General features: G+C 35.1%; 3 protein-coding genes across 4 annotated transcripts; 2 read left to right on the forward strand and 1 right to left on the reverse strand.

Annotated features, from left to right (window-relative positions):
- The first annotated feature begins 1,360 nt into the window (after positions 1–1,360).
- slc25a15b (solute carrier family 25 member 15b) lies at positions 1,361–6,450 on the forward strand. Of its 2 annotated transcripts, none has more exons than XM_030154903.1 (7): positions 1,361–1,700; positions 2,723–2,829; positions 3,207–3,465; positions 3,559–3,696; positions 5,223–5,398; positions 5,597–5,755; positions 5,880–6,450. In XM_030154903.1, the coding sequence occupies exons 2-7, from the start codon at positions 2,775–2,777 to the stop codon at positions 5,999–6,001; spliced, it is 909 nt and encodes a 302-aa protein (XP_030010763.1). In that variant the 5' UTR covers positions 1,361–1,700; positions 2,723–2,774; the 3' UTR covers positions 6,002–6,450. The 2 variants fall into 2 exon arrangements, with proteins under 2 accessions (XP_030010763.1, XP_030010762.1); XM_030154902.1 differs by having other exon boundaries at positions 1,362–1,705.
- A 339-nt stretch (positions 6,451–6,789) lies between these two features.
- Positions 6,790–9,713, reverse strand: tm4sf21a (transmembrane 4 L six family member 21a). The gene is made up of 5 exons (XM_030154904.1): positions 9,382–9,713; positions 9,077–9,142; positions 7,905–8,038; positions 7,639–7,825; positions 6,790–7,488 (listed from the first exon to the last, which is right to left on the reverse strand). Exons 1-5 carry the CDS (start codon positions 9,556–9,558, stop codon positions 7,480–7,482), a joined length of 573 nt encoding a protein of 190 aa, XP_030010764.1. The 5' UTR covers positions 9,559–9,713; the 3' UTR covers positions 6,790–7,479.
- A 4,531-nt stretch (positions 9,714–14,244) lies between these two features.
- LOC115433321 (mannose-P-dolichol utilization defect 1 protein-like) lies at positions 14,245–23,433 on the forward strand. Its single transcript, XM_030154663.1, has 7 exons — positions 14,245–14,424; positions 14,593–14,658; positions 17,154–17,286; positions 17,456–17,541; positions 20,021–20,136; positions 21,796–21,906; positions 22,030–23,433. Exons 1-7 carry the CDS (start codon positions 14,334–14,336, stop codon positions 22,150–22,152), a joined length of 726 nt encoding a protein of 241 aa, XP_030010523.1. The 5' UTR covers positions 14,245–14,333; the 3' UTR covers positions 22,153–23,433.
- Positions 23,434–24,045: the final 612 nt, after the last annotated feature.

The following is a 24,045-nucleotide window of genomic DNA, read 5'->3' on the forward strand; positions in this document are numbered from 1 at the left end:
ATACCATATATTGGTTATTTTTGCATGATAAACTGTCTTTTATTTATTATTTATTTATTGACCCACAAATACTGTCTAACTGCATGCTATTTAATATTTAGTTATTTATTTATTTAAGATACCATATATTGGCAATTTTTGCATGATGAACTGTCATGTATTTGTTTGTTTATTTATTTATTGACCCACAAATAATCTGTAACTACATGCTATTTTATATTTAGTCATTTATTTCTTTATTTAAGATACTATATATTGGGAATTTTTGCATGAGAAACTGTCATTTATTTATTTGTTTATTTATTTATTGACCCACAAATACTCTGTAACTACATGCTATTTAATATTTATTTATTTATTTATTTATTTATTTATTTATTTATTTATGAAACCATATATTATCACTTTTTGCATGATAAACTGTCATTTATTTATTTGTTTATTTATTGACCCACAAATACTCTGTAACTGCATGCTATTTAATATTTAGTCATTTATTCATTTAAGATATCATATATTGGCAATTTTTGCATGATAAACTGTCATTTATTTATTTGTTTATTGACCCACAAATAATCTGTAACTACATGCTATTTATTTATTTATTTATTTATTTATTTATTTATTTATTTATTTATTTATTTATTCTCTCTGCCACAGTTTTTAAGACAGCAAATTAAGTTTTTCTATATAATACATACAATATTATGCTATGAATTCATGTGCTGCTTTTATCTAGGATATTTTTTTCCAGGTTGTTTGAGGGTTGGGGAAGGAAGGAAACTGATTGTCTACAATTTGAGAATATATTTTATTTTATTCTTTTTGTTTTTGTTTTCACATTAGCTGTGACAATATATTGGTCGGTTGGACCATGTTACACATAGGTCATAGATTTTTCTTTACCTTGGTTTATGTTGTAATTGTAGACATGTCTGGTTCCAGTCTGGAGCCCTCCTTTCGTATGAACTGTATTTTCCTCCTTTGACCAGCAGGTGGTGCTGTGTTTAGAACACGTGAACCGGAAGCTTTAATTCACTCAAAGATCCTCAATTGTGAGATACTTCATTCACAGGCTATGATTGTGTCTTGTAAATAATCGTATCTGTGTTGAGTTTTGTCATATTAGCTTACACATAACACATCGTATATACAACAAAACACTGCACATTAATCAGAAAATGACTAAAATAGTGATATATATTTAAAGTCTTCCTCGAGGGATGCAATAAGGATGTAATAGGAATAGTTTTGTGCGTTTTTAGTTTCTTCATAAACCTAGCCGAGTTTCCTGCTGTATATATTACTGAGTAAATATTATACCTGTCTGAAATAAAGAACTTAATACAAGCGGGAGAATAAAAGGAGAATTATTTGGACTGTTTTCAATAATACGTGGAGTATTTTGGTTCCTGGAATGTGAGCAGAGTGGAAGGTCTTCCTCCTCCGTGTCTCCCTTGCTGAGTACATTATCACACAGTTGACCGATCCATTCATTCTATACAGTGGTTATAAGATGTTGAGGTTGTGATAAAATTTAGATAAGCTTTGGATATTTAGTCCAGCGGTCTAAGTTAGCATGCAGTCATCTGCAAAGGCCGTCAGTGTAAATCTGTGTGTGTTAACCTTAGTGATTGATACCCAGACTCTAAGGTTAACCTCCACACCGTGGTGTCCTGTCTTCAGATCATCGTCGTTCTGTAAGGTTTGAAAAGCTTCTGTGACTTCTGCAAAATATTTGTTTTAACCTGTTAAGTCGTGCTTTTTTTTTTTTTTTTTTTTACGTTTAACATTCAACTTCCAGCTGGGACACGGCTAACTTAGCAACAGGATGTGAACGAATAGCTAATACTAATCAAAACACATTATTAATATGCCCTTTTCGCATTATAACACACGTTTTATTGTTTCGAGTGCAATTAAAATATGTTTATCCTTCAAACTGAAAAAATGTTACGTCCATATGGAGATAAACTACAGTATTTGTCGCCCTCTTGGGGTAAACACCAGCTTTATTCTTATAGTAACAAAGTACAACGTTACATCAGCAATGTTCACCTGTACTGTTATTATACTGTAGATAATAAACACCAGTTCACACGCACATAAACTACTGAATATGACGTGTTAGGCAAGGCAAGGCAGGTTTATTTCTATAGCACATGTCATCTACAAGACAATTGAAAGTGCTTTACATAAAACATTAAAAGCATTACAGCAGAAGGCATGAGAAAAACAAACAAACAAAAATCAGATAAACAGATAAAACAGATATAAAACAGATAAAAACTTTTAGCTTAAATGGAACAGTGCAGATCTGAACTGATGAATACAAACTCTATTCAAATGCAGCTGAGAACAGGTGGGTCTTTAACCTGGATTTAAATAAAATGAGTGTTTCAGCTGATCTGAGGTTTTCTGGGAGTTTGTTCCAGACATGTGGAGCATAGAAGCTGAACGCAGCTTCTCCGTGTCTGGTTCTGACTCTGGGAACTGACAAAAGACTGGATCCAGATGACCTGAGGGGTCTGGTGGGTTCATGCTGAGTCAGGAGGTCACTGATGTATTTTGGTCCTAAACCATTCAGCTTCCTTGTTTGTCTACATAAACCTGGCTAATAAAGCTGATTCTAATATGTATGTTCTGTGTTTGGAAATACAGCATGATTGACTCTTGTTTTCTTTGTGTGTGTGTGTTTTGTTTTTCCTTTTTAATGTCTCAGAAGCTGTAAGTAGTGGGTGCAAGAGAAATCTCCTCTGCACTTGGTGGACACTATGGCTCCACACCCAGTGATCCAGGCTATTATTGACCTTTCTGCAGGAGCAATAGGTGATTACTACACTCTGCCTCCCAAGTTCATTTGTAAACAGTGTTTTAGTACCTAAACTGAATGTCTAAAATCGGACTTGCTCAGACTAGTGTGACTCGTGGTGAGCTTTATCTGATGTGGCTGGATATTTTGATGACTCCTGCTTTTTTCTGCCTCATTTCTCTCTGTGTTTTCATTGACTGTTTATACTGCTCAGTGAAGTGAAATCCACTGCCACGCTCTCTGATTCTTATCTCCCTCCAGAGTCAATATGTTGTGTCTAACCTTTGATTTTCCTGTTGTCTGAATTACAGCTGTTCTGCAACTATTACTGTTCACCACATCTGTGTATGGATTGGTTCAGTTGTTGACATATTTCTTGCTGTTTCTCTCCAAGGGGGAGCGGCATGTGTCTTCAGTGGACAGCCTCTGGACACTGCAAAGGTCAAAATGCAGACCTTTCCTACTCTCTACAGGGGCTTTATCCACTGTGTTATGTCCACGTATAGACAAGTGGGTGTGCGGGGCCTTTACCAGGGCACGACGCCTGCACTCATGGCCAACATTGCAGAGAACTCAGTGCTGTTCATGAGCTACGGCTTCTGCCAACAGGTCATCCGTGTTGTGGCCGGTTTGCACAGTAATGCTGTCCTCAGGTAAAGAAACAGCAAATAAGCAAACCTGACATAACTTTAAGGTTGTGTTTAAGGCGTCTGACTTTGTTTTGTTGGTGTGTTACACTTTGATAGTGATATGCAGAAAGCCTGTGCTGGCTCAGTGGCATCCATCTTCTCCTCGCTGGTTCTCTGCCCGACTGAACTCGTCAAGTGTCGGTTGCAAGCCATGTATGAGATGCAGGCTTCAGGCAAGATCTCCCAGAGCCAGAAGTAAGTACATTGTTTAAAAAAAAGTTATCAATTTTTTTTTTGTTTTTGTTTTCGTGCAGTATGATAAATCAAAGTGGTGAACGTACAGTAAACACAACAGGGTGAACAAACACATGAAAGACCTTTCTACCAACTTTATTTGGAGTCTAAATCACTTTTACTAGACTTCTTTTCTTTTAGTATAATGTAGACGAACTGAAAATAAAAATCTCAGTTCACACAATCTTAGCGATGTGAAGAAAAGGAAGGAAAACATAAGGAGAAAGAGGGAAAATGGATTTAGAATAAATTAATAAATCATTTAAACAATAGATTGCGCAAAGAGACAGGCTTTCATTACCACTACACATACTGTAGATGTGTAACAATGCTGTTTTACTTGTTAGCTTAAAGCATCATGAGTAGGAAATGGTCTGAATTCTTGTCTTACATTTTCGTTTTGAATATAATTTTTCTTTGGTTTTCTTTCTCTTTTTTTTTTTTTTCCCCACCCCCCAAGGGGGAAGCAAGGGGTATTCTTTTTGGTTCAGTTTGTTTCTTTGCATGTTAACACATTAGTGGCAAAATTATTGGTTGAATTCATACCTGGGTTTATAGATTGCCAGTGACCCAGAATAGATCTCATTACATTTTGGGAAAAGTAGGTCAAAGTTCAAATTTTTGATGAATTTTTACAATCTTTTTTTTTTCCATTTACTTATAATGGGCGAAATTTCAAATGTCTTTAAAAACTTCAGTTTTGTTTCATTTTACTTCAAACTTGGCACATATATATAGAGGCAGTTGATATGCTGACATCAGCACATGCATAGACATGATGACATCAGCTGGATCGATGCCAAAATAAGCTACAATACGTATGAGGTGGTTTGTTGTGCTTGGTACTACTTGTTCTTTATTTGTTGTCTAACTGCCTTTCCCCCATCTGCAAGATTTACATTCTGCAAAAGATAACAAAAAAAACAGACTTACACTTCACATTTTGGCTTCTACATGAGTAAATGTTCGTTATTAGAGAAGGAGAAGACAGAAGGATTTCTTTCATTTACATTTATAAGAAATACTGAAATATTATTTACAAAATGCTGAGTTTACATTATCAAATGATTAAACTGCTACAGATTAAAAACGATTATAGCCGAATAACATGACTTTATCTTGACATATTATGCTCCCTATTGGTAGCTGATTTCATCATAAACATGTTGTTACATGCAGTGTGCATTTGCTTATCAAATGCTTATCAAGAAGATTTGCCACAGTTTTTAACTGTGCAAATACATAATGCAAGATCACATGATGCAAGGGAAACAGTTTTCAGGAGTGTAAGATAGTGTGACCTTTGAAAGTGTTACTGATTAGTCTTTAATTAACAGCAGGTCAATTCATGCTACTTATATTTAGACAGGAGTCACAGTGATGAGAAGCTGATACTGCCTTCTTCTCTTTTTGTGTTTTTGGACATATTTGCCACATGTATCTTGTGTACACTGACAAAGACCTCCCTCCTTCTGCTCTGTTTTTAGTTCAGTGTGGTCAGTGGTGAAGACCATCATGAGGAACGAGGGACCACTTGGCTTCTTTCAGGGTCTGACCACAACTATTGCCAGAGAGGTCCCCGGTTACTTCTGCTTCTTCGGAGGCTACGAGCTCAGCCGCACTGCCTTTGCAGACTACATGAAATGTGACAAAGAAGACATAGGTAACTGGTAAATTACTCCACAGTAGAAAGAAGAAATGATCTCCCTGTTGCTTTCTGGAAAGTCATTCTCATTAGTAGCAGAAATTTTGTCTGTTGAAGACTCGGCCCCTGTGTATGGCGACCACACACAAAAATGTGTCCACTTGTAGATATTTCACAGTCCCATTTGACATGCATGATTTCTTGTCTATACTTTAGGTGTGGCTCCTATCGTCTTCAGTGGGGGTTTCGGGGGGGCGTGCCTCTGGCTGGTGGTCTACCCAATGGATTGCGTGAAATCCAGGATCCAGGTCATGTCTATGACGGGCAAACAGGCAGGGTTTTTCAAGACATTCATGACCATCGCACGCACCGAAGGTAAGGAACAATGATGTCTTTATATATTAATGTAAAAGCATCTTGGGTGGGGACTGATGTGGTTTTCTGTCATTTATATATTTATTCAGAATGCAAACCTTCTGTCTTTCTTTGTTGTGTTTAGGTGTGAGGGCACTTTACTCTGGTCTCACCCCTACAATGGTCCGCACCTTTCCTGCTAATGGTGCGCTGTTCCTGGGCTATGAGGCCAGCCGGAAGCTCATGATGAAACAGTTTGAGGATTAAATGGACCTGTGTGCAAAAGGCGTATGAAAAGAAATGTGAATTGAAAGAGTTATAGCCATATAACAACATGAAAACCCTGGTTTATATCTGTGAGATGGGGTTCTTATCAAGTTAACTGAAACTGCCACACTCCATTTCTCTTAGACTTAAACATCATATTTACACTATAAATCTGATTATTAATTTATTGTTTGCTTTTAACCCTTTTTTAACCAAAATCTTATTGCCAACATGAAGTATTAGAATATTTGTCCAATACTGAGCAATACTTACCTGCCTTTTTGGATGAAAAAGTGTGAACACTCCAGTGAAAACACTCCACACACTCCACACTCCAGGTCATTATTTATGTCTACCTCAACAGAGTTGTATTCGCACAAAAAATGCTTTTCACTCCAGATTCTCCACCTGCTTTGTTTTCTGGTTTATACGGCAGATAAACAGTCTGTCAGTTTGTGCAAAAAAACATAAAAACTTTTGTGAAGGGACATAGACATATTATTTTTATTGCCTTAAATGCATTAGTTTAAGTATGCATTTCAGTTTTGCATACTTTACATGTACTGTCCAGCTCAACAATGAAGTTTTATTACATTTAAACTCGTAAAATTCCACTGACTCGACAAAAAGTATTTCTATCACCAGTGCTGAATTTCAGCCCGTTGTTTTGTAGTTTACTGTCCAAACACTAACCGGTGGATGTTACTGTTTTTATGCCAAGCTGATATTAACACTGTCATAACTGTTTTAATTGAACTATATGATGCTACTCTGTTCTTCAGCTTAAGTTTTTAGCCTAGATGCATCTGGAACCAGTATTTGCCTTTTCAACCACAAAACTTTGCCTTTTTGTTGTTTCTTTACAATGAAGTACAGCACAATTAGGAGAAGAGCAACTGCCTCATTGAATGTGTTGTTTGCACACTCAATGCACTCGTGCAGGTTTTTTCTAATGTGTAGAAGATGGTGACGCAAGATTCTCAGTCTTATCCTTTTCATTGGAAAATGTACATATTTTATTCAAGAGATGCTTACAAGTTTGTGATTATACCAATCATTTGTATAGGTGTCAATCCTGTTAAAACTGAACAATACTCTAACAACAACAATCTACATTAAATACATTCTTGAAGAAAAATAACATGTCCTGAATTTTATTTACTGTTTGCGGTTAACCAAGCATTTATTAGAAAAACAAAAGAGCCATAAAATTTGATAAGCAACACTTTTTACTTTAAATTAAATGTACCACATTATTAGTATGAATTATTTCTTACTTTTGTGTTGATTAATATAATACAGGATGAAGCAGTATAAAATTTAATAAACATAAAAAATATATATCGTATCAATAAGGAGACAACAGTAATGTCAAAGTAGATATTTTCATGCAGATACATTGAAAAACTTTACTCTCGGCCTTCCAATAGGGGGTACTATCTGCCTCATCCCTGATTTCCGAGTGTAGATGATAGTGCTCACAGCGGCTGTAAAGACACAAAAAAACCACAGAGGGGAGCTGAAGTTAAGATTCTGTCAAATGGCAAAATGTGTCCAAGATATTCCAGCGTGGATGTAAAGTTCCCAGCAGCATGTGACTGTTTTCTATCTGCTGTGTGGGGTCAGAGTCAGCTCACCCCTTTGTTGGTGCAGGTTCCGCACAAGCAGCCAAAGAGGCCGTTGATCATCTGAATGGCACAGAGCACCAGCTCCAGACAGCTGGCAGCCAGCAGAGTACTGAACAGGCCAATGTTGAACTGCACCACGTCCTTAGGCTCGGTGCATTGGCCCCACCACGTACTGTCAGTCAGGTAACTGGGGTCACTGTGGAAAAGAGGACACTCATAAATAACTTGACCTGCATCCTGTTCTGAAACGTCATCAGGATGTTTCTGTGTGTCACCTGTTTTTAAAAGGTGTCTTCCAGATCAGAACAACTTTGCAAAGAGGCCCGTTCTGCAAACCAAGTATTGCCACAACGAAACTATAAAGGGCCCCAGCTACACCCACCGCAGCGAATGCAATTGATAAGAACATCTGCAAAAGCAAAATAACATCCACAGATAAGAGAAGTTAAGACAAACAGTTTATTCTCACTAGATACCTGAGTACACTCCTCTGCTTTGCCCTGCCTTTTTTCTGACTGTGCAGCTGATAAATGGGCTATTTATGAGTTTAATGAGGAACAGGCTTTCAGCTGTCCACTGACATGTGTTTCACCCCTTACATTCCTTAAATTTATTCTCTGTTTGGTTGTCACAGCAACAAGATATACTTATGGCAAATCCAGACATGCTTAGCTGACATTGTTTAGAAGCAGTAAGTTAACATTTTTAAAGAAAATAACATGTATTTTGGACAATAATTCAGCATTATGCTCTCAAATTGCATCTAATTAAATTCATTTTAGATGACAAACAGGAAGAAAACTCCAAGGCATTCTTTTTAAGCATTAAAATGCCTTTATTCTCATGGCATGGTCATATATAGACCTTAAAAAATGACCATGCCATGAGAATAAAAGCATTTTAATGCTTAAAGAGAGTGCCTTGGAGTTTTCTTCCTGTTTGTCATCTACTTTATGAATCCCTTTTTCCAAAGAACACCTCGAACAAATTCTTTTTTGGGTCCTAGAAGCATTCCTTCCCATGATTTTTTAATTCATTTTAGGTTGAATGTCAGTTTTGACTAAAAGACTGAATGAACAGCAAAACAACGAAGGTTTATCTTTCTATCTATCTATCTATCTATCTATCTATCTATCTATCTATCTATCTATCTATCTATCTATCTATCTATCTATCTATCTATCTATCTATCTAGCTATCTATCTATCTATCTATCTATCTATCTATCTATCTATCTAGCTATCTAGCTATATAAATAACTTTTTTAAAAAAAAGGTTTATCTTAATGAGGATTCCAGAGGAAGTCCGGGAACATGAGACTCACAGCTATTCCACTGTGGCATATTTGTTAACACAAACAAGACTTGGTTATAGTGACTGTAAAAACTATAATTTAAGCCAACTGGTTAGTGTTTAACTGGAATCTGTGCTGTTCAGACTGACTCACCCCACAGCGATTTCCACAGCACCCCTCCTTTCCAGTCAAGTGGATGTAAAGTGCTGGGAGCAACACCTACAGCAAAAAGAGGAGTTATCGGTCGTCATTAAAAGTTTTATTCTTTTACCTCGCTAAAGAAACAGCATGAAGTAAAATATGGAGCATCTAAGGACACAAGGTTAATTATATTCATTATTTAAATAATTTTTGCAGTCAGACACAACTTTAAGACCTGAAACAGTAGATTTCTAAGCAGTATTTTCACTTAGCTTCGCAAGAATGTTTATATAAATTAAAAAAAAAAAACAACTTACCATTACACCTCCCCCTATAAGTCCTCCCATGTATTTCACCTCCTCAGTAATATGTCCATCCTTGGCATATTTGATGTCCCCACCAGGAAAGAACAACACTATGTTACAGATGATAGACAGCACCGCCAATGGGTACAAAGTAACAGCAATACAACGGGAACATTTTCCAGTACACATGTTGTCAGCAATGAAAACTCTCGTTCTGCTGCCGTTTGTCAGTTACTGTTATCTGAGAGACTTCCTGTTTGCAGGGAGAACATCCACACGAAACTGACCAGAGGGAAGAAATATATTTGCACTTGCAGCTGAAACTAACATTGAGTGATGTAGGGGTGTGGGAGGCGTAATGACAAGCAGATAACATAGGCAAACACGGTCTGGGATAGGCCACAGGAATAAATGTGACTCATGCCATGGTATCTATGAGAGACAAAGGCGGCTTGTTTCTTAGATTTGGATCATGTGTAGATGCATAATGCTTGAAAGAATTTAGGGATGTTCACATCAGTAGGAAACAGGGCGCTTTGGTGTAGTTGCATGAGTAGATCTGCAAAATACTCATGTAGATGTAGTCATATTCTTACTAAAAACTAAACTAAACTATACTGCTATTACAAGTTTTACTCCAAGTAGCATGTTATAACACCACCTCTTATGTACAGTAGCCTATTCAAATGATGTATTGACATTGCAGCTCTAGATTTGCAGCATGACTGAACTTTGGACCTGTGGCAGCCCTCTAAGTGGAGCAAGAACAATGTGTCATTGACATTTACTGCAAAATATTGACCAATGAGCTCAAGTGATGACAGGATATGCAACATTTGTAGTTTCCCTAACAAGATTTTAATTATAATACTGTTAATAAATTATAGCTAAATGGTAAACGTCCTTCCTTTTCTTTTCGTATAATAGAAATATAAGGCCAGAGTGCATGTTTTCATGTGAAAAAGAGCATCTTCTTGTTTCTGTGTTTAACATGTGGCTAAAGCAAAACCTAAACAACATCATTTTAACCCATAAAGACCCAAGCATCCATCACCGACCAAAAGCATCTACTGATCTAAACTTTTTAATGCCTGTTGATCCACTAATCCTGTAAATACATGTAAATAATTGGTGTAAAATGCAGTTTGTCATCTTTTCATGGTCATCAGATATGATCCATTTGGACGTTTAGAGGCTCCGTAGTTACCGTGGAAACACTGTCATCTTCTACATCACTGATTCACAAATACAAGCCATGGCATTTTAATAAATGACAGTGGATGGAGATACTTGTTTTATGTTCAGTTAATGATATCGTTTTACTGAAAAAGTTCCTTTTTTTTTTTTTTTTGCAGTTTTCTGTTTTTGATATACTAACCCTCAACTCTAATCTGAGCTTTTATGAACATCTACATAATCAGTGAATTAAATATTGAAAAATATCTGATTTATATTGATAAAATGCTAAATACAGAAGATAATATCATAAATAAATGGTGATAAATCACTTAAGAAAGGTTAGATACAGAGAAAATATCATTTGGGAACTGACATAAAAGTAGCGCTGGGTCTTTAAGGGTTAAACATGGCTCAAACACAACTCTAACCATAAAATGGGTTTGCCGGAAACCTGGTGGATGTTTGAAGCTCCAAACAAAGAATTACAGATCAAGGCTAGACGTGGATTTGGAGAGTATCAACCACAAAACCTGATCTATGTTTTCAACTCACATTCATTCAACCCTTTTTTTATAGACAAAGCATACTAAATTAAGAGTGTGCACTTGGCGTAAAGTGGTCTTGAAGTTCTAAAAGGTAGTGAGCATGTTGATGTGTTTGTTCTTTCATGTGGGACTTGAGGAGTAAGTCAATCAGCTGACATGTTGCCATGGTAACTGGTACAATTGTTGCAGTACATAAAACCCTATCTCATCTGCAGTGTTGTCATTCTCAGCGCTCGTCATCTAAGTCATCAGTGAGTTGCTGATTGTCTAAGGGTGGGTTTAAGTATTTTTACTGCCAGGAATGATCTTTTACAATGACCTGTCAATATAAAGTGATTAAACAGAGCACGCGGTACCTTGTAAGATGACAAAGGTAACAGACAGTTCATCTTCTTTGTGATGTTTCTTTATTTTTTACCAAGAAAGTAGAATATTAACCCTTTCATGCATGAATTATGAGAACATTAATCAAGATTTTTTTTCTTTATTCCTCTTTGGGCATTAAAAAAAACAATGCGATTATTTATTTTTTTTTTTTATGAAGCTATTTTTCATGGAGTTGCAAAAATGTCCACCAAGCTGGACCCCAATGTGTTTAATTTTTAAAGCAAAGAAACACATATTTACTGATATACTGTGTGAAAACTATGAAATAAAAACTTTAAATGCTGCTAATTTGATGTTTTCTCACATTTTAACATATACTACAACCAAAAAGTTATGGATATTTTTAATTTTTGGGCTATTTTTATCAGTTGGGATTATTGCACAACACTTTTTACTTTTTTTGTGTGAATTGAATTGAAACACTTTTTTTTTTTTTTTTTTTTTTAAATGACCAGACGTAGTTATATTTGCAAATGGCAAAAATGACAAAAAAAAAAAGCCCCCCCCCCCCCCCCCCCCCCCAAAAAAAAAAGAAATATCCTTAACTTTTTGTTTGTAGTGTACTCTAATACTAGTCATTACTCACTTCATGGACATAATATACCAAAAAAAAAATAAAAAATAAAAAATTTTGTTGTCCAGCTGTCCACTGTAGTGACCACTATGCATGAAAGGGTTAATCTGAAGAATTCCAGTCTCTTTTATAGATCTGCTCCAGAATTTAAGGAGTTCGTAGATGCCCTTCCACACATGTCATGAACATCAGGGTAGTTGATTTTTCATGCTCACAGAAAAACAGAAGTATAAAAAAATGAAACTAATTCCAAGGAATCGGTAAGGCCTCTTTCACTTAGGGGAAAACTTGAAATTCAGTGTAACTCATGAGTCAGTGTGACAAGTATCCTGAGTTTCCATGAAAAGAATACTCTGGTCATGTCTTATCATCGAAGTCAGTTATTTTCTCACCACAGAGGATCAACTATAACAATAGAAGAAACTGTAGCCACTTTTTCTTGCACTTTTTTACTCATTGACAAATATATTACATTCAGAAAAGACTTTATTTTAGGAACAATGTGAAGGCAGAGCATAAATGAACAGAAAATATCTTACTGTCATGGTTCTCAAACGGTATGAGGCATTCATTACATGAGATGTGAGTTCTACACGGTCCTTTTGTTTAGATTTCAGTATTTGTGATAGGGACATAATAATCAGACAGTTAAAAATCCACTCCAATCATGGCACTAAATCTGACCTAAAAGAGCTTCATGTGTGAAATGGGCTGAATAAGTAAGGTCTATGCTACTGTTTTTAGTCAACGGTGTGAAAATGATGATAGATACACTTCTAGAACCAATTTATGGATTGAAAATGTTGTGGTAGTTATATGAAACAAGTATAATTATAAAGGACACTTGGAATATACTGTAAAAAAATAGAAATAAAAATTTCCACTGTTTATGGCATCAAAGTGACATGCAATATTACTAAGTAAATTTAAAATAGCAAAATATTACTTAATTTCAGTAATATTTACTTAATATTACTGAATTTCAAGTAAATCAGTTTTCCTCAGTGTAGCCTAAATATCTAATATAAGCAAGCTATTTTTGCAAGAAAACTAGATTATTTCTTGCTAAATATTATTCCAAATTTTAATAAAATTTACTAAAACTCAAATATTGCTGATTATTATGCATTACTGTTGTTACTGACTTTATTAACTTAACTATAAAAAAAAAAAAAAAAAAAAAAAAAAAGTGCTGTGATTTATAATTGTGATGGTGTTAAAATGTTAATAAATAATGCTGTAATGCCAGGTCAGTGTAAAACATGAACATGAAACATGAAGAGGATGTGGCCGATAAGGTAAATAAATACACTATACCTGGGTGTATTTAGAGGGAGAAATCATCACCGATATTGAAATGTTCATGGTAACATTTTTGGGCAAGTAAATTGATTTGCTCCATAAGGCTGTCGTTGACCTCTGACCTCTACATCAGAAGTCAGAGCTTAACCATTTGGTCTTATCTTTTTTATTTCAGGCAAAAACTCCTCTTTCACATAAAAAAATTGCAAAATAAAGTTTCAAGGTGCCATTAAATGCTGATACATGTTTTTTTTTTCTTCCTCTAGGCTATTTACTCAATTTTTATTTTTTTATTTTTTTTACCATATGACACCAGATAATTAGTTAATTTATTTATTTAGAACCATTTAATAGTAGTTTGAATATAAATAAATAAATAAATAAATAAATAAATAAATAAATAAATAAACAGCTATTATGTAGTTGTAATTATTTATTTATGTATTTATTTGCTTATATAATACCATTTTCTTTCTTTCTTTCTTTCTTTCTTTCTTTCTTTCTTTCCAATCACCTATTTATGTATGTATGTATGTATGTATGTATGTATGTATGTATGTATGTATGTATGTATGTATGTATGTATGTATGCATTTATTTATTTGTTTGTTTGTTTGTTTTTTAGTTAAATATTCACTTAAATTTACCATCTGTTAATATCTTAAGTTATGTGCTAGGAGGAACAGTTAGTTAAATACATTTATGTATGTATGTATGTATGTATGTATGTATGTATGTATGTATGTATGTATGTATGTATTTATACATTATTATCATTATTTTTATTTATTTATTTATTTATTTATTTAAGTTGGTTAAATAAAAACAGACTTTTTCTTTTTCTGATTGTGGACTTCCGGACTACACACATCCCCGCTGCCCCTCGGACTGTGCTGTAGTTTTTGGGGGAACCTTTGGACCCCTCCCCCCTTTTCCTGAGGACCACGTCTCTGTAGTAGACACACAGCTGATCCACGATGGACACGTCTGTCGTCAAAGAGTTCGTGGTCACTTATTTAATGCCGGAGAAATGTTTCCAAAACTTGCTGGTGGACTTCCACTTCCACGGTGAGGCTGTTCGTGGTGCAGTTTGTGCGTCTGTCCAGATGTGGAGGTGGGAGTGGGAGTGGGATGGGGCTGCTGGGGAAAATGTTTTCGTCAGATCCCTCTAATTTTCGCCTTTTTCCTGTCGGTAGTCTCCAAAAAGTCGTCTAACCGAATGCTTTCTTGTCCCAGTGCCGTGTCTGAAGTTTGTGCTGAATAAGGCGTGTGGACTGTGGATTCTTTTGGACATATTATTGGGTAAGAACAGCCCGTACCAGCTGTTTACTATGAAAAAGGCAAGGGTCAAACTGAGGTAGACTACTGACAATGTGTCTGACAACAACAATACAAAGAAATGACAGAATACTGCCCTGTCAGCCTGTACTGTAGGTTATAGTAACTGCAGATTTAACATGATGTCTTTTTTCCCCAACTTTATTTAAAACATTTAAGTATACAGAACAAAAATTTGAACAAACAACAAGATGTCAAAAGGGAAAAGGCATTTGAACATATAAGAAAATAATGAAGGATACAAAGCATAATATACAAATAATAGTGTAGAAAAGTAAATAAATAAATAAATATAACAGAGCTAACAAATATAAATAAATAAATACAACAGAGAGTTTAGTCAATATTAAATATGAAGGATACAAAGCATAATATACAAATAATAGTGTAGAAAAGTAAATAAATAAATAAATATAACAGAGCTAACAAATATAAATAAATAAATACAACAGAGAGTTTAGTCAATATTAAATAATTGTTTCTAGATTTAACATGATGTCTTTGCAGAAGCAGTAACATGTGATGACATCAGCACACTGAGGCAGACAATGTAATGTGCAAATGTAGCTGTAAAAGACTCATTTTATTTATTTATTTATTCATTTTGAGGTTTTTGTTTTGCTCCTGCATATTGTGTTTGGAATGACATTACCTTAGTTTACTTCAGTTCAGTTTAATTTATTTCATTTCATTTAACAGGGACTGTGTATAAAAAGTAATAATCTAAGACAGACAATATGTGTTGCACCAGATTAATTACATGCAAGTTTCCATGTGCAGTCCATGTGCAGGTAAGGACAAGTACAAAACATCCACACAAGCATGCATCCATAACTGACCACACCACTTCCCAGACTTTACCATCAACATAACATACACACACGTTGCACAGTAATGGAGTAATGGAATAGTTTGTCACTAATTCTGGTAAAACTAGTGAGTCAAAATGCGTTTTTTTTAACCTCAAAAGAAAACACGTGAAAATCTAGACATGGTTTCAGACTGTACAGCAGGAGTGTCAAACTCATTTTAGTTCAGGGGCCACATTCACCCCTCAGGTGGGCCAGACCAGTAAAAGAACAGCAGTGAAAAAAGGAAAATGACGTTATGATAATTTTTACATCTACAAAGTTTCTTTAAAAATCTGAATAACATGAACAACTTGAAATGTCTTTAGAAAAACAAGTGCAATTTTAACAGTATTCTGCCTCTGTTTATCATGTACACATGTGCATTACAACTTACATTACTATTACAAATACACAAAACATTTAATAACAGGCAGAATATAGGTAAAATTGCATTTACTTCTCTTAAAACATTTCAGGTTGTTCATATTTGTTCAGGTTATTCACATTTTTTGTAAAAGGATAGTTTGTTAATATAAGCATTTTCATGTAATTTTACTTTTTTACACTAAAACAAAGATGAACTCTGCAGTTGTCATTATTCATAGGTTACTATAATAGTGTTTTACTGGTCTGACCCAATTGAGATCTAATTGGTCTGTATATGGAACCTGAATTAAAATGATTTTAACATCTGTGATTGTTAATATCTTCAGTATAATTTTTGCATTTCACAAATTCATCCTTTGTGCCAGATTGGACCCTCTAGCGGGCCGGATTTGGCCCTGGGCCGCATGTTTGATATCTGTGCCCTACAGTATCAGCTGACCTCGACACTCTGGTTACTTGATCTGAGTAAAGTTGTTCATCCATAAGGTGTAGATTAATTTGGTTGAAGTAGAGCTAAAGTCTTTTTTATCCTTCACTACTGGGCCATTTCTTTCTTTCTTTCTTTCTTTCTTTCTTTCTTTCTTTATCTATCTATGTATGTATGTATGTATGTATGTATGTATGTATTTATTTATTTATTTACTTACTTACTTCTTTATTTATTTACCTACCTACCTACCTACCAAAAATATGGCACTTAATTGTCATTAAGTCTTTAGTAAACTCCAGTTGACTAATAGATTCAGCTCTGGTCCCAGTGTGTTGCAGGTCAACTTTTCAGTCACTTTCAATGTTTGATGTAAATCATCCCAAAACAGAAACTAAGATAGAACTTTTGCTAAACACATATGAGCTGTTTAAGTTGAGAAAATTAAGTCAGTGTGAACTGGGGGTGCCAAGTATAGACGTGTCTTTCATAACATCAAACATTAGGAGCAAATATCGATGCTTAAAGATTCACCAGGATTCTTGAACTCAAGTGTTTTGTTTCTTAGAGGTGGGACATCAGACCCCAATTTATAACCTTGTACCTTTTAGGGTAACAGTTCAACATCTGTCCAGGGGCTACAGATGAAAAATAGGCATTAGCCAATAGCACTGGGAATTAATGTACAATGTCCCTGTTGAATAAACCAAAAAAATAGATAATAAAAAAATTAAATGTGCCCTTCAAAGTTCAGCTGAAACCCACACCTCCACCTCTGTGCTGTGTCCCTGCAGCTCAGCTACCTCAGCTGTTGAAGATCCTGTGGAAGGGAAGAGCTGAAGGCCTTAGTTTGACCTCCGCTCTGCTGCAGCTTTACACCTTGTCATGTCCAGTTGTGTTTGCGATGGCCAACAACTTCCCACTCTTGTACGTACAACAAACTTAAATAACTGAGAAGTAAGTGTTACACACCCAGTCATTATTTAATTATATTTACTTCTGGGTTTTTATCATTAGAATGACACCAAAGTGCACCAAATGTACTATTAGTGTTATTTTACGAAGTCTGATCTGTTCACATGTTCCTGCTTCGTAGTGCTTGGGCTGAGAGACTCTTCTCATTGGTCCAGACAGCAGCGATTGTCTTCCTCATCCTACGTTATCGTGGTGAAACAAAGAATGGTTTGTACACACACCTGTACATTTTACAAATATACTGTCGAGTTAATGTATAACTCAAAGCCAGGCCTTTTTGTTGAAGAAAATCTAATGTTGGTGCGATTTCCTTGATCACTTCCTATATTTAGATCACTCACATTTTTTGTCTTACATGTATAAAATAATTACATCAAGCCCTCATATTGAAGAATTTTGAGATCTCAGTACCTGATTCTATATCATTTTTCATAGTCTGGAGGAATCAGTCTGATCAAAATACAGTAGAGACACACTTCACTGGTGTTGAGAGGAGAGATTATATCGACTCTGCACCAACAAAAGTATTTGCTCTTCGTTCATCTTCCTTCTCTGTTCCCCTCCAGTGTGGTTTCAAAAATATTCTCCTTGCCTTAAAGCTGCCATGAAATCAATTTCACTTCAATATCAAGAATTTTTTATGGTATGCCCTGCACTGCTTGTCTCCTAAACACCATTATCTGGCCCAGCTATGACAAATATTACAGTAATCTGGTAGAATTTGAAAAACTTTCTGAAATGTTTACTGTATGTCATTTTCACTTTACTTTAGATCGGGGGTGTTAAACTAATTTTTAGTTCAGGGGTCACGTACACCCCAATATGATCTCAATTGGACTGGACCAGTAAAATAATATCATAATAGACTATAAATAATAAGAACTCAATTTTTTTTTTTCTCTTTGTTTTAGTGCAAAAAAGTAAAATTTAATTACGAAAATGTTGAAATTTGTAAACTATCCTTTTACCAAAAAAAAAATGTAAATAACCCGAACAACCTTAAATAGCCTGAAATTTCTTAATTTCGGGTGCGATTTTAAAAATATTATGCCTCAACTTATCATTTATACATGTGTATTACAGATTGCAGTGGGCCTACAAAGGCATTAATTATTTAGTAAGAGGCAGAATATTGTTCAAATTTTGGGTTTGGAATTTGGAGTTATTACTTATAGGTTATCATGTTATTATTTTAATGGTCTGACCCACTTTAGATCACATTGAGCTGTATGTGGCCCCTGAACCGAAATCAGTTTGACACCCTTGACAATGTCTTCAGTGTCATTTTTGCATTTCACAAGTTCATCTGGATTGGAATTTTTGGCGGGGCTGGTTTTGGACCATGGGTTAGATGTTGGACACTCCTGCTTTAGACTTTATTGGCCCAAAGGAAAAAAATATTTTTCACAAATCATACACACAGTAACACATAACACATACACTGATAATATTTTGATATAAATCTGCAGACAACGTATGTGCTGAGCGCTGTGGGTGATCACTGGGTTGGTGTGAGTTTTATCTCTCCGTTATTGTCATTATCAGACTGTTAATATGCAAATAATGTGTAAATGTAGTGACACCTCACGAGGCATTGAGTTCAGTTTTACTTGTAATTTCCTCAGGCTCCATTCCAGTTTTAGACCTGTTGACAACACTGCAAAAATCATAATTTTACCAAGTGTATGTTTCTCATTTCTAGTGACAATATCTCATCTCACTTAAAATAAGACATAATCACCTTAAGAGTTGCGTTTCAGTGCGATATAAGAACTTATTTTTAGACAATAGATCTTGAAAATCTTATTTCAAGAAATCTTATCAAGATAATTTTCACTTGTTCCATTGGCAGATTTTTTCTGCTTGAATTAAGCAAAAAAACAAAATCTTGAATTAAGTAAATAAATCTGCCAATGGAACAAGTAAAAATTATCTTGGTAAGATTTCTTAAAATAAGATTTTCAAGATCTAATGTCTAAAAATAAGTTCTTATATCGCACTGAAATACTACTCTTCAGGTGATTATGTCTTATTTTAAGTGAGATGAGATATTTTGACTAGAAATGAGAAAAATACACTTGGTAAGATTTTGATTTTTTCCAGTGAACAAGTCAAGGAAAAATTGTCCCTGTATACAATGGTTGAATTTGACAGTTTTGCAACGTTCCAAGACTTTTAAGCGACAAGTTGGCACTCACAATATCTTTATCAAATCTCTTGCCATAACTTGTTCTTTTAAATGAAACTGTTACTACATGTTGTAAGTAAGCATATTATTTTTACAGGTAGTAACTTAGCATCATAAGTTCAACTCTGTTTATAATTTAAAAAATGTATGTAATGTAAAGAAGACCTAGGCAAAGTCACTTGATTAAACCAAGCTCAGCTCATATCAGCATCAGTGGGTTTTTTGGTCAGTGCTGTTCTGGAGCACCACCTTGTGGTGTAACTACTCAGTGCAAGACTTCTGCAGGAGCCTCAGTCTATAAAGATGATAAGATCCACGTTTTTACGTTAAGATGAAAGAAAAGCTGCTTCACTTCAGAGACTGACGTTATTTAAACACATGTTTTAATCTTCTGAAAATATTTTAACGGAGGTATTTCTCATGTAGAATTTCTTGCACATTAAAGTTCTTTCTCATTCTACAGAATAAGAGTGATTTAAATTTCTGTTTCTGTGGCAGGATTCCTGTTCCTTTTGGCTTACGGTGCTGTCATGTTCCTGCTGGGCTCCTTTGTAGCTGCAGCTCTCATCTCAGTGATGCAAACATCCAGTCTGGCAGCTTTAATATTAAGCAAGGTACATGTCAAGTTGTTCTGGTTTTGTTTTATTTTGCTGTTTCCCCCAACTTGAATAAAGGGCACAAACGTCTGCTGGACGTTTGGGCAACTGGACTTCACATCCAAAGATTTCCAGGATGACTTTTTCCTCTTTTTTTTCTTTTATTAAAGCTCAGAGGCACAGGTTGTTTGGGTGCACATACACTGAATGCAGTCACAGTCTTTAGGTGGAAAACCTTTAAAACAATAAACAACACAGAAACAAACAACACTTAATTGACCAACAAGTGCAAAAAGGCTAGAAATACAAAATCACCATCATATAGAAAAATAGATATTTACATGTAGATAAAATACAGTACAAAAATAGTTTAATTTAAATTAACAGGAAATATATATTTAACACATCTGAATAAATAGAATTAGTAGAGTAGAAAATCCAATTAATTGCACTCAGTTAACAATATTTAAACCCAACAAACTCACTACTATGACCATAATTAACTGACATAATTAAATCAAACAACTGGAAACCTGTGCCCAGGCAATTTACTTTTAAGATACATAATTATATTTACTATAAAACCACAAATAAACCAACTGTTTAACAAAACCACCTACCACTGCATTTACAAACAGGCAGCTTTAAGTTTAACCCTTTAATCACCATTGTGCGCTCCAGTGCGCTCACACACAACCTCAGGCAGACAGCACATTAACCCTTTCATGCATAAATTATGAGAACCTTATTCAAGATTTTTTTCCTGTGTTTTTATTCCTCTTTAGGCATTAAAAAAACAATGTGATTGAACATTTTTTTATGAACATTTTTAACATACTATAACACTAGTTATTACTCACTCAGATAATATGCAACCAAAAAAATAACTTTTTGGTCGAAAAAAACAAACAACAAAAAAATATGTTAATTACAGTCTAATAACAGTTAGCAGTTCATTTACACTCAAATATATTACAGCAGATCAGGTTCATCAAGAACAGGAAAGTTACAGTAATGGTCTGAATTACAGTGTATGGGATGATGCATAAGGGTCAAAACACAGTATTCGAAATCTCTCTGACGGGACATTTTAGAGACAATTTGACAGATGAGTGTTGCTAAATGACCCACATTTTTACTTTTAAATTCATTTTTGCTTTAGTTGGACCATAAGGGATTATCCAAAACAAGGAACTACTTTATATTGGAATAAATGTTGGAATGGCAATCAGTTAAAGTTCACTCTCAGACGGGACATGACTGTGTTTTGACCAATAAGTATCCACTGTGTTGGCTGATATATAAGTAAAACAACACAATCCAAGAATATACAAAAAGACAGCTGTAAAATAGCTGTCCACTGTAGTGACCATTATGCATGAAAGGGTTAATGTGAGACTATCGTTATGATCAAACGATCGCAGTTTTAATGTGGTGACAAGATGCAAAATTCTAGGGCAATAATAGTCTTAAAATTACATATTGGCTCATAGCTGATGGCAAAACCAATGTTTCTTTCTGTTTTATTTAGTTTTTTGCCCCATATCAGCAAATATCTGCCAATACTGATGTCTGGCTCATAGGATTAACCTTTCACCTCTGTTCAGTTTGAGCTATACCATGTCAGACTGGTGAATAATGAAAGTTATTTTTTGGTTCAATTTGCTGTTTTTCCAGGTTTTTCAGGCTGGAGCGAACTACTCTAATGGACACACAGGTCAACTGTCGACACTGTCTGTGATCATCTCCTTTGCTGGGTCTGTCAGTGTAAGCTTTGTCTCTTTGCAGGTATGTAGTTCAAAATTATAAGTATTTTAACATCAAAGTTGCACATATCTTTTCTTTCCATATAATTTCAGTCGCTTATATCATCCTTTTCTGACTGAGACTGCTTTATCGTTTCTCTTTCAGGGCACAGGAAATGCTCTTCCAGTGATTTGTCATGTGCTGTCATCCTGTCTCAGTTTCGTCCTCCTGGTCCAGATCTTTTTCTGCCGAAGCAGCACCGGCAACGTTAAACATAAGAATGAGTAGATGTGGAGGTCAGCGGCAGAAATCTTCATTAATCAGTTCTTGTTTACAGTTTCTGTTCATTTTTTAGTGTCAACATATCTACCTGCCTCTCTGAGATGGTTTTAATATGGTTCTCTCATTTTGTTTTTTTTGCTCATCACATACTTTATTGTTTGTCAGATCTGTTTTTCACATGGTGCATTATTTTTCTGTGTGCAGTTGTGTTTTTGTCACCCTCTAGCTAAAAAAAAGTTTTACCACAGCCTCAGGGAAAACACCCAAGTGACAGAAAGTTTAGTGAAACCACAAATATTTCAGCGTAACTTTCATGGTATAACTGGACAGTTGAAGTCCCACATCAGCTGTAAAACTGTGCAGACTTTTTAGAACAGTCAAACTATAGGTACAAACATCGCACTATCTTCCTCAAACTGGTAGATCAGTTCCTCATCTTTGGCGGAAAATCATCTTGCTGATGATGCATTCATATGTAATTAAAAGAAAGTGATGCAAACAGAAAATGTGAAGTAGTAGATGCATCTGAATATATGTGCATTTTCCCAAAACATAAGACATATTAGTGCAACAATACGAGCATCTGACTTATACATCTGTATTTTATGATTTATCATTAACCTCATTTTCAATACTTGAAAACACCTTTAATTAAAAAAAAAACAGAATAAATTGCTCCTCTCAGGATAATAATGTATAATCTTAGACTACCTTAATCACGTGATCTCAGATAATTAAAGTTGACTGAGCCCTGTCACATTCAGAAACACATTTATATACTAACATTTACATCTGTTAGAGCTTTGTGTGTTTGGGTTCAGAGCAGCTGAGGATTATTTTAACTGACAGGGATTTGGAAATGATTGTAAGATATTTCCGTTTTACTCTTGTTTATTGAAGTAAAACATTGTTTTTAACTTGAAGTGACATTTAGGAAACAGTTTTTCATACATTCCAATTATAATATATAGAAGTCATTGTTTATGTCTATTTAGATTTCTTCCCACACCAATTATAGGCATGTGAGAGGTTTTTTAGGAGCTGAGTGGCCTCTGAGCTCCAGCTTCTGTCAACAAAATGGCCTGTGTTAGTGCAGTCGAGTGAACCACAGTGTTACATGTACCATAAATGCACAGAAGCTCCACAGAAGCCAAGGCAGTGAAGCGGCATTGGCAGCACATGTGCATATTTAACCTGGCCTGTTTATGTTTCCATGTCCAGCCTCAGCTATAAACAGTGTCTCTATTTTTTTTTTTTTTTTTTCACTCACAAAATGTACCATTGCACATTAAAATGCTATGTATTGTCTTCCTTCTATGTGTCTTGAACCGTTTTTCAAGCTGTGACTTGTTCTGTTGTGTCAAAACTGTTGGAAAAGCTGGAATTACAAAGAATAAAACTGAATTTGACAACAGTACTGCTATGTATTTGGTAGTGAACACCTTCTGCTCTATTGACACAGTTTTCACCTTCACTCTCCTTCATGTAGGAAACTAATGGCTTTAGGGAGTTTAACAATTTCTTATCTGCGCACATAAGAAACATGACGTCTGCCCTTCGAAGGCATCGTTTAGGTCATAGAACAGCACAAATAAGTCAGTCTGCCATGTCTGGAGGTGAGAGTTTGTATTGAAACATAGGTTTTGCTCAGCGGCAGAATGAGTACTTTTCACAATTCCAGTATAATAAATAGAAATGTCATTCAAAAAATTATAATAGCCAATTACAAATAGATATATACAAGTAAAATCCTCTTCATTTACAATGTGAAATGAAAATGTTCTACATTATGTAACGATTTTTCAGAGTAGCATCTGCATTTTCAAGAGTTATTATGTGAAACAGCTGCACTTTCAGTTCCCCCACTGCATCTTTGCTGAGCTTCATCATTTCATTAAG

This window comes from Sphaeramia orbicularis, chromosome 14, assembly GCF_902148855.1.
Source record: "Sphaeramia orbicularis chromosome 14, fSphaOr1.1, whole genome shotgun sequence".
In the NCBI taxonomy this organism is placed as follows: Eukaryota; Metazoa; Chordata; class Actinopteri; order Kurtiformes; family Apogonidae; genus Sphaeramia; species Sphaeramia orbicularis.

Excerpts from the sequence above, each read along its gene's own strand:
- tm4sf21a (XM_030154904.1), bottom strand. The coding sequence starts at position 9,558 with ATGTGTACTGGAAAATGTTCCCGTTGTATTGCTGTTACTTTGTACCCA. Across the intron at positions 9,143-9,381 it reads TTATAGGGGGAGGTGTAATG|GTGTTGCTCCCAGCACTTTA; the intron begins GTAAGTTGTTTT and ends TTTTTGCTGTAG. Across the intron at positions 7,826-7,904 it reads AAGACACCTTTTAAAAACAG|TGACCCCAGTTACCTGACTG; the intron begins GTGACACACAGA and ends TCTTTTCCACAG.
- LOC115433321 (XM_030154663.1), top strand. The coding sequence starts at position 14,334 with ATGGACACGTCTGTCGTCAAAGAGTTCGTGGTCACTTATTTAATGCCG. Across the intron at positions 20,137-21,795 it reads CAGCTTTAATATTAAGCAAG|GTTTTTCAGGCTGGAGCGAA; the intron begins GTACATGTCAAG and ends CTGTTTTTCCAG. Across the intron at positions 21,907-22,029 it reads TAAGCTTTGTCTCTTTGCAG|GGCACAGGAAATGCTCTTCC; the intron begins GTATGTAGTTCA and ends TTTCTCTTTCAG.
- slc25a15b (XM_030154903.1), top strand. The coding sequence starts at position 2,775 with ATGGCTCCACACCCAGTGATCCAGGCTATTATTGACCTTTCTGCAGGA. Across the intron at positions 2,830-3,206 it reads CCTTTCTGCAGGAGCAATAG|GGGGAGCGGCATGTGTCTTC; the intron begins GTGATTACTACA and ends TTTCTCTCCAAG. Across the intron at positions 5,756-5,879 it reads GACCATCGCACGCACCGAAG|GTGTGAGGGCACTTTACTCT; the intron begins GTAAGGAACAAT and ends TGTTGTGTTTAG.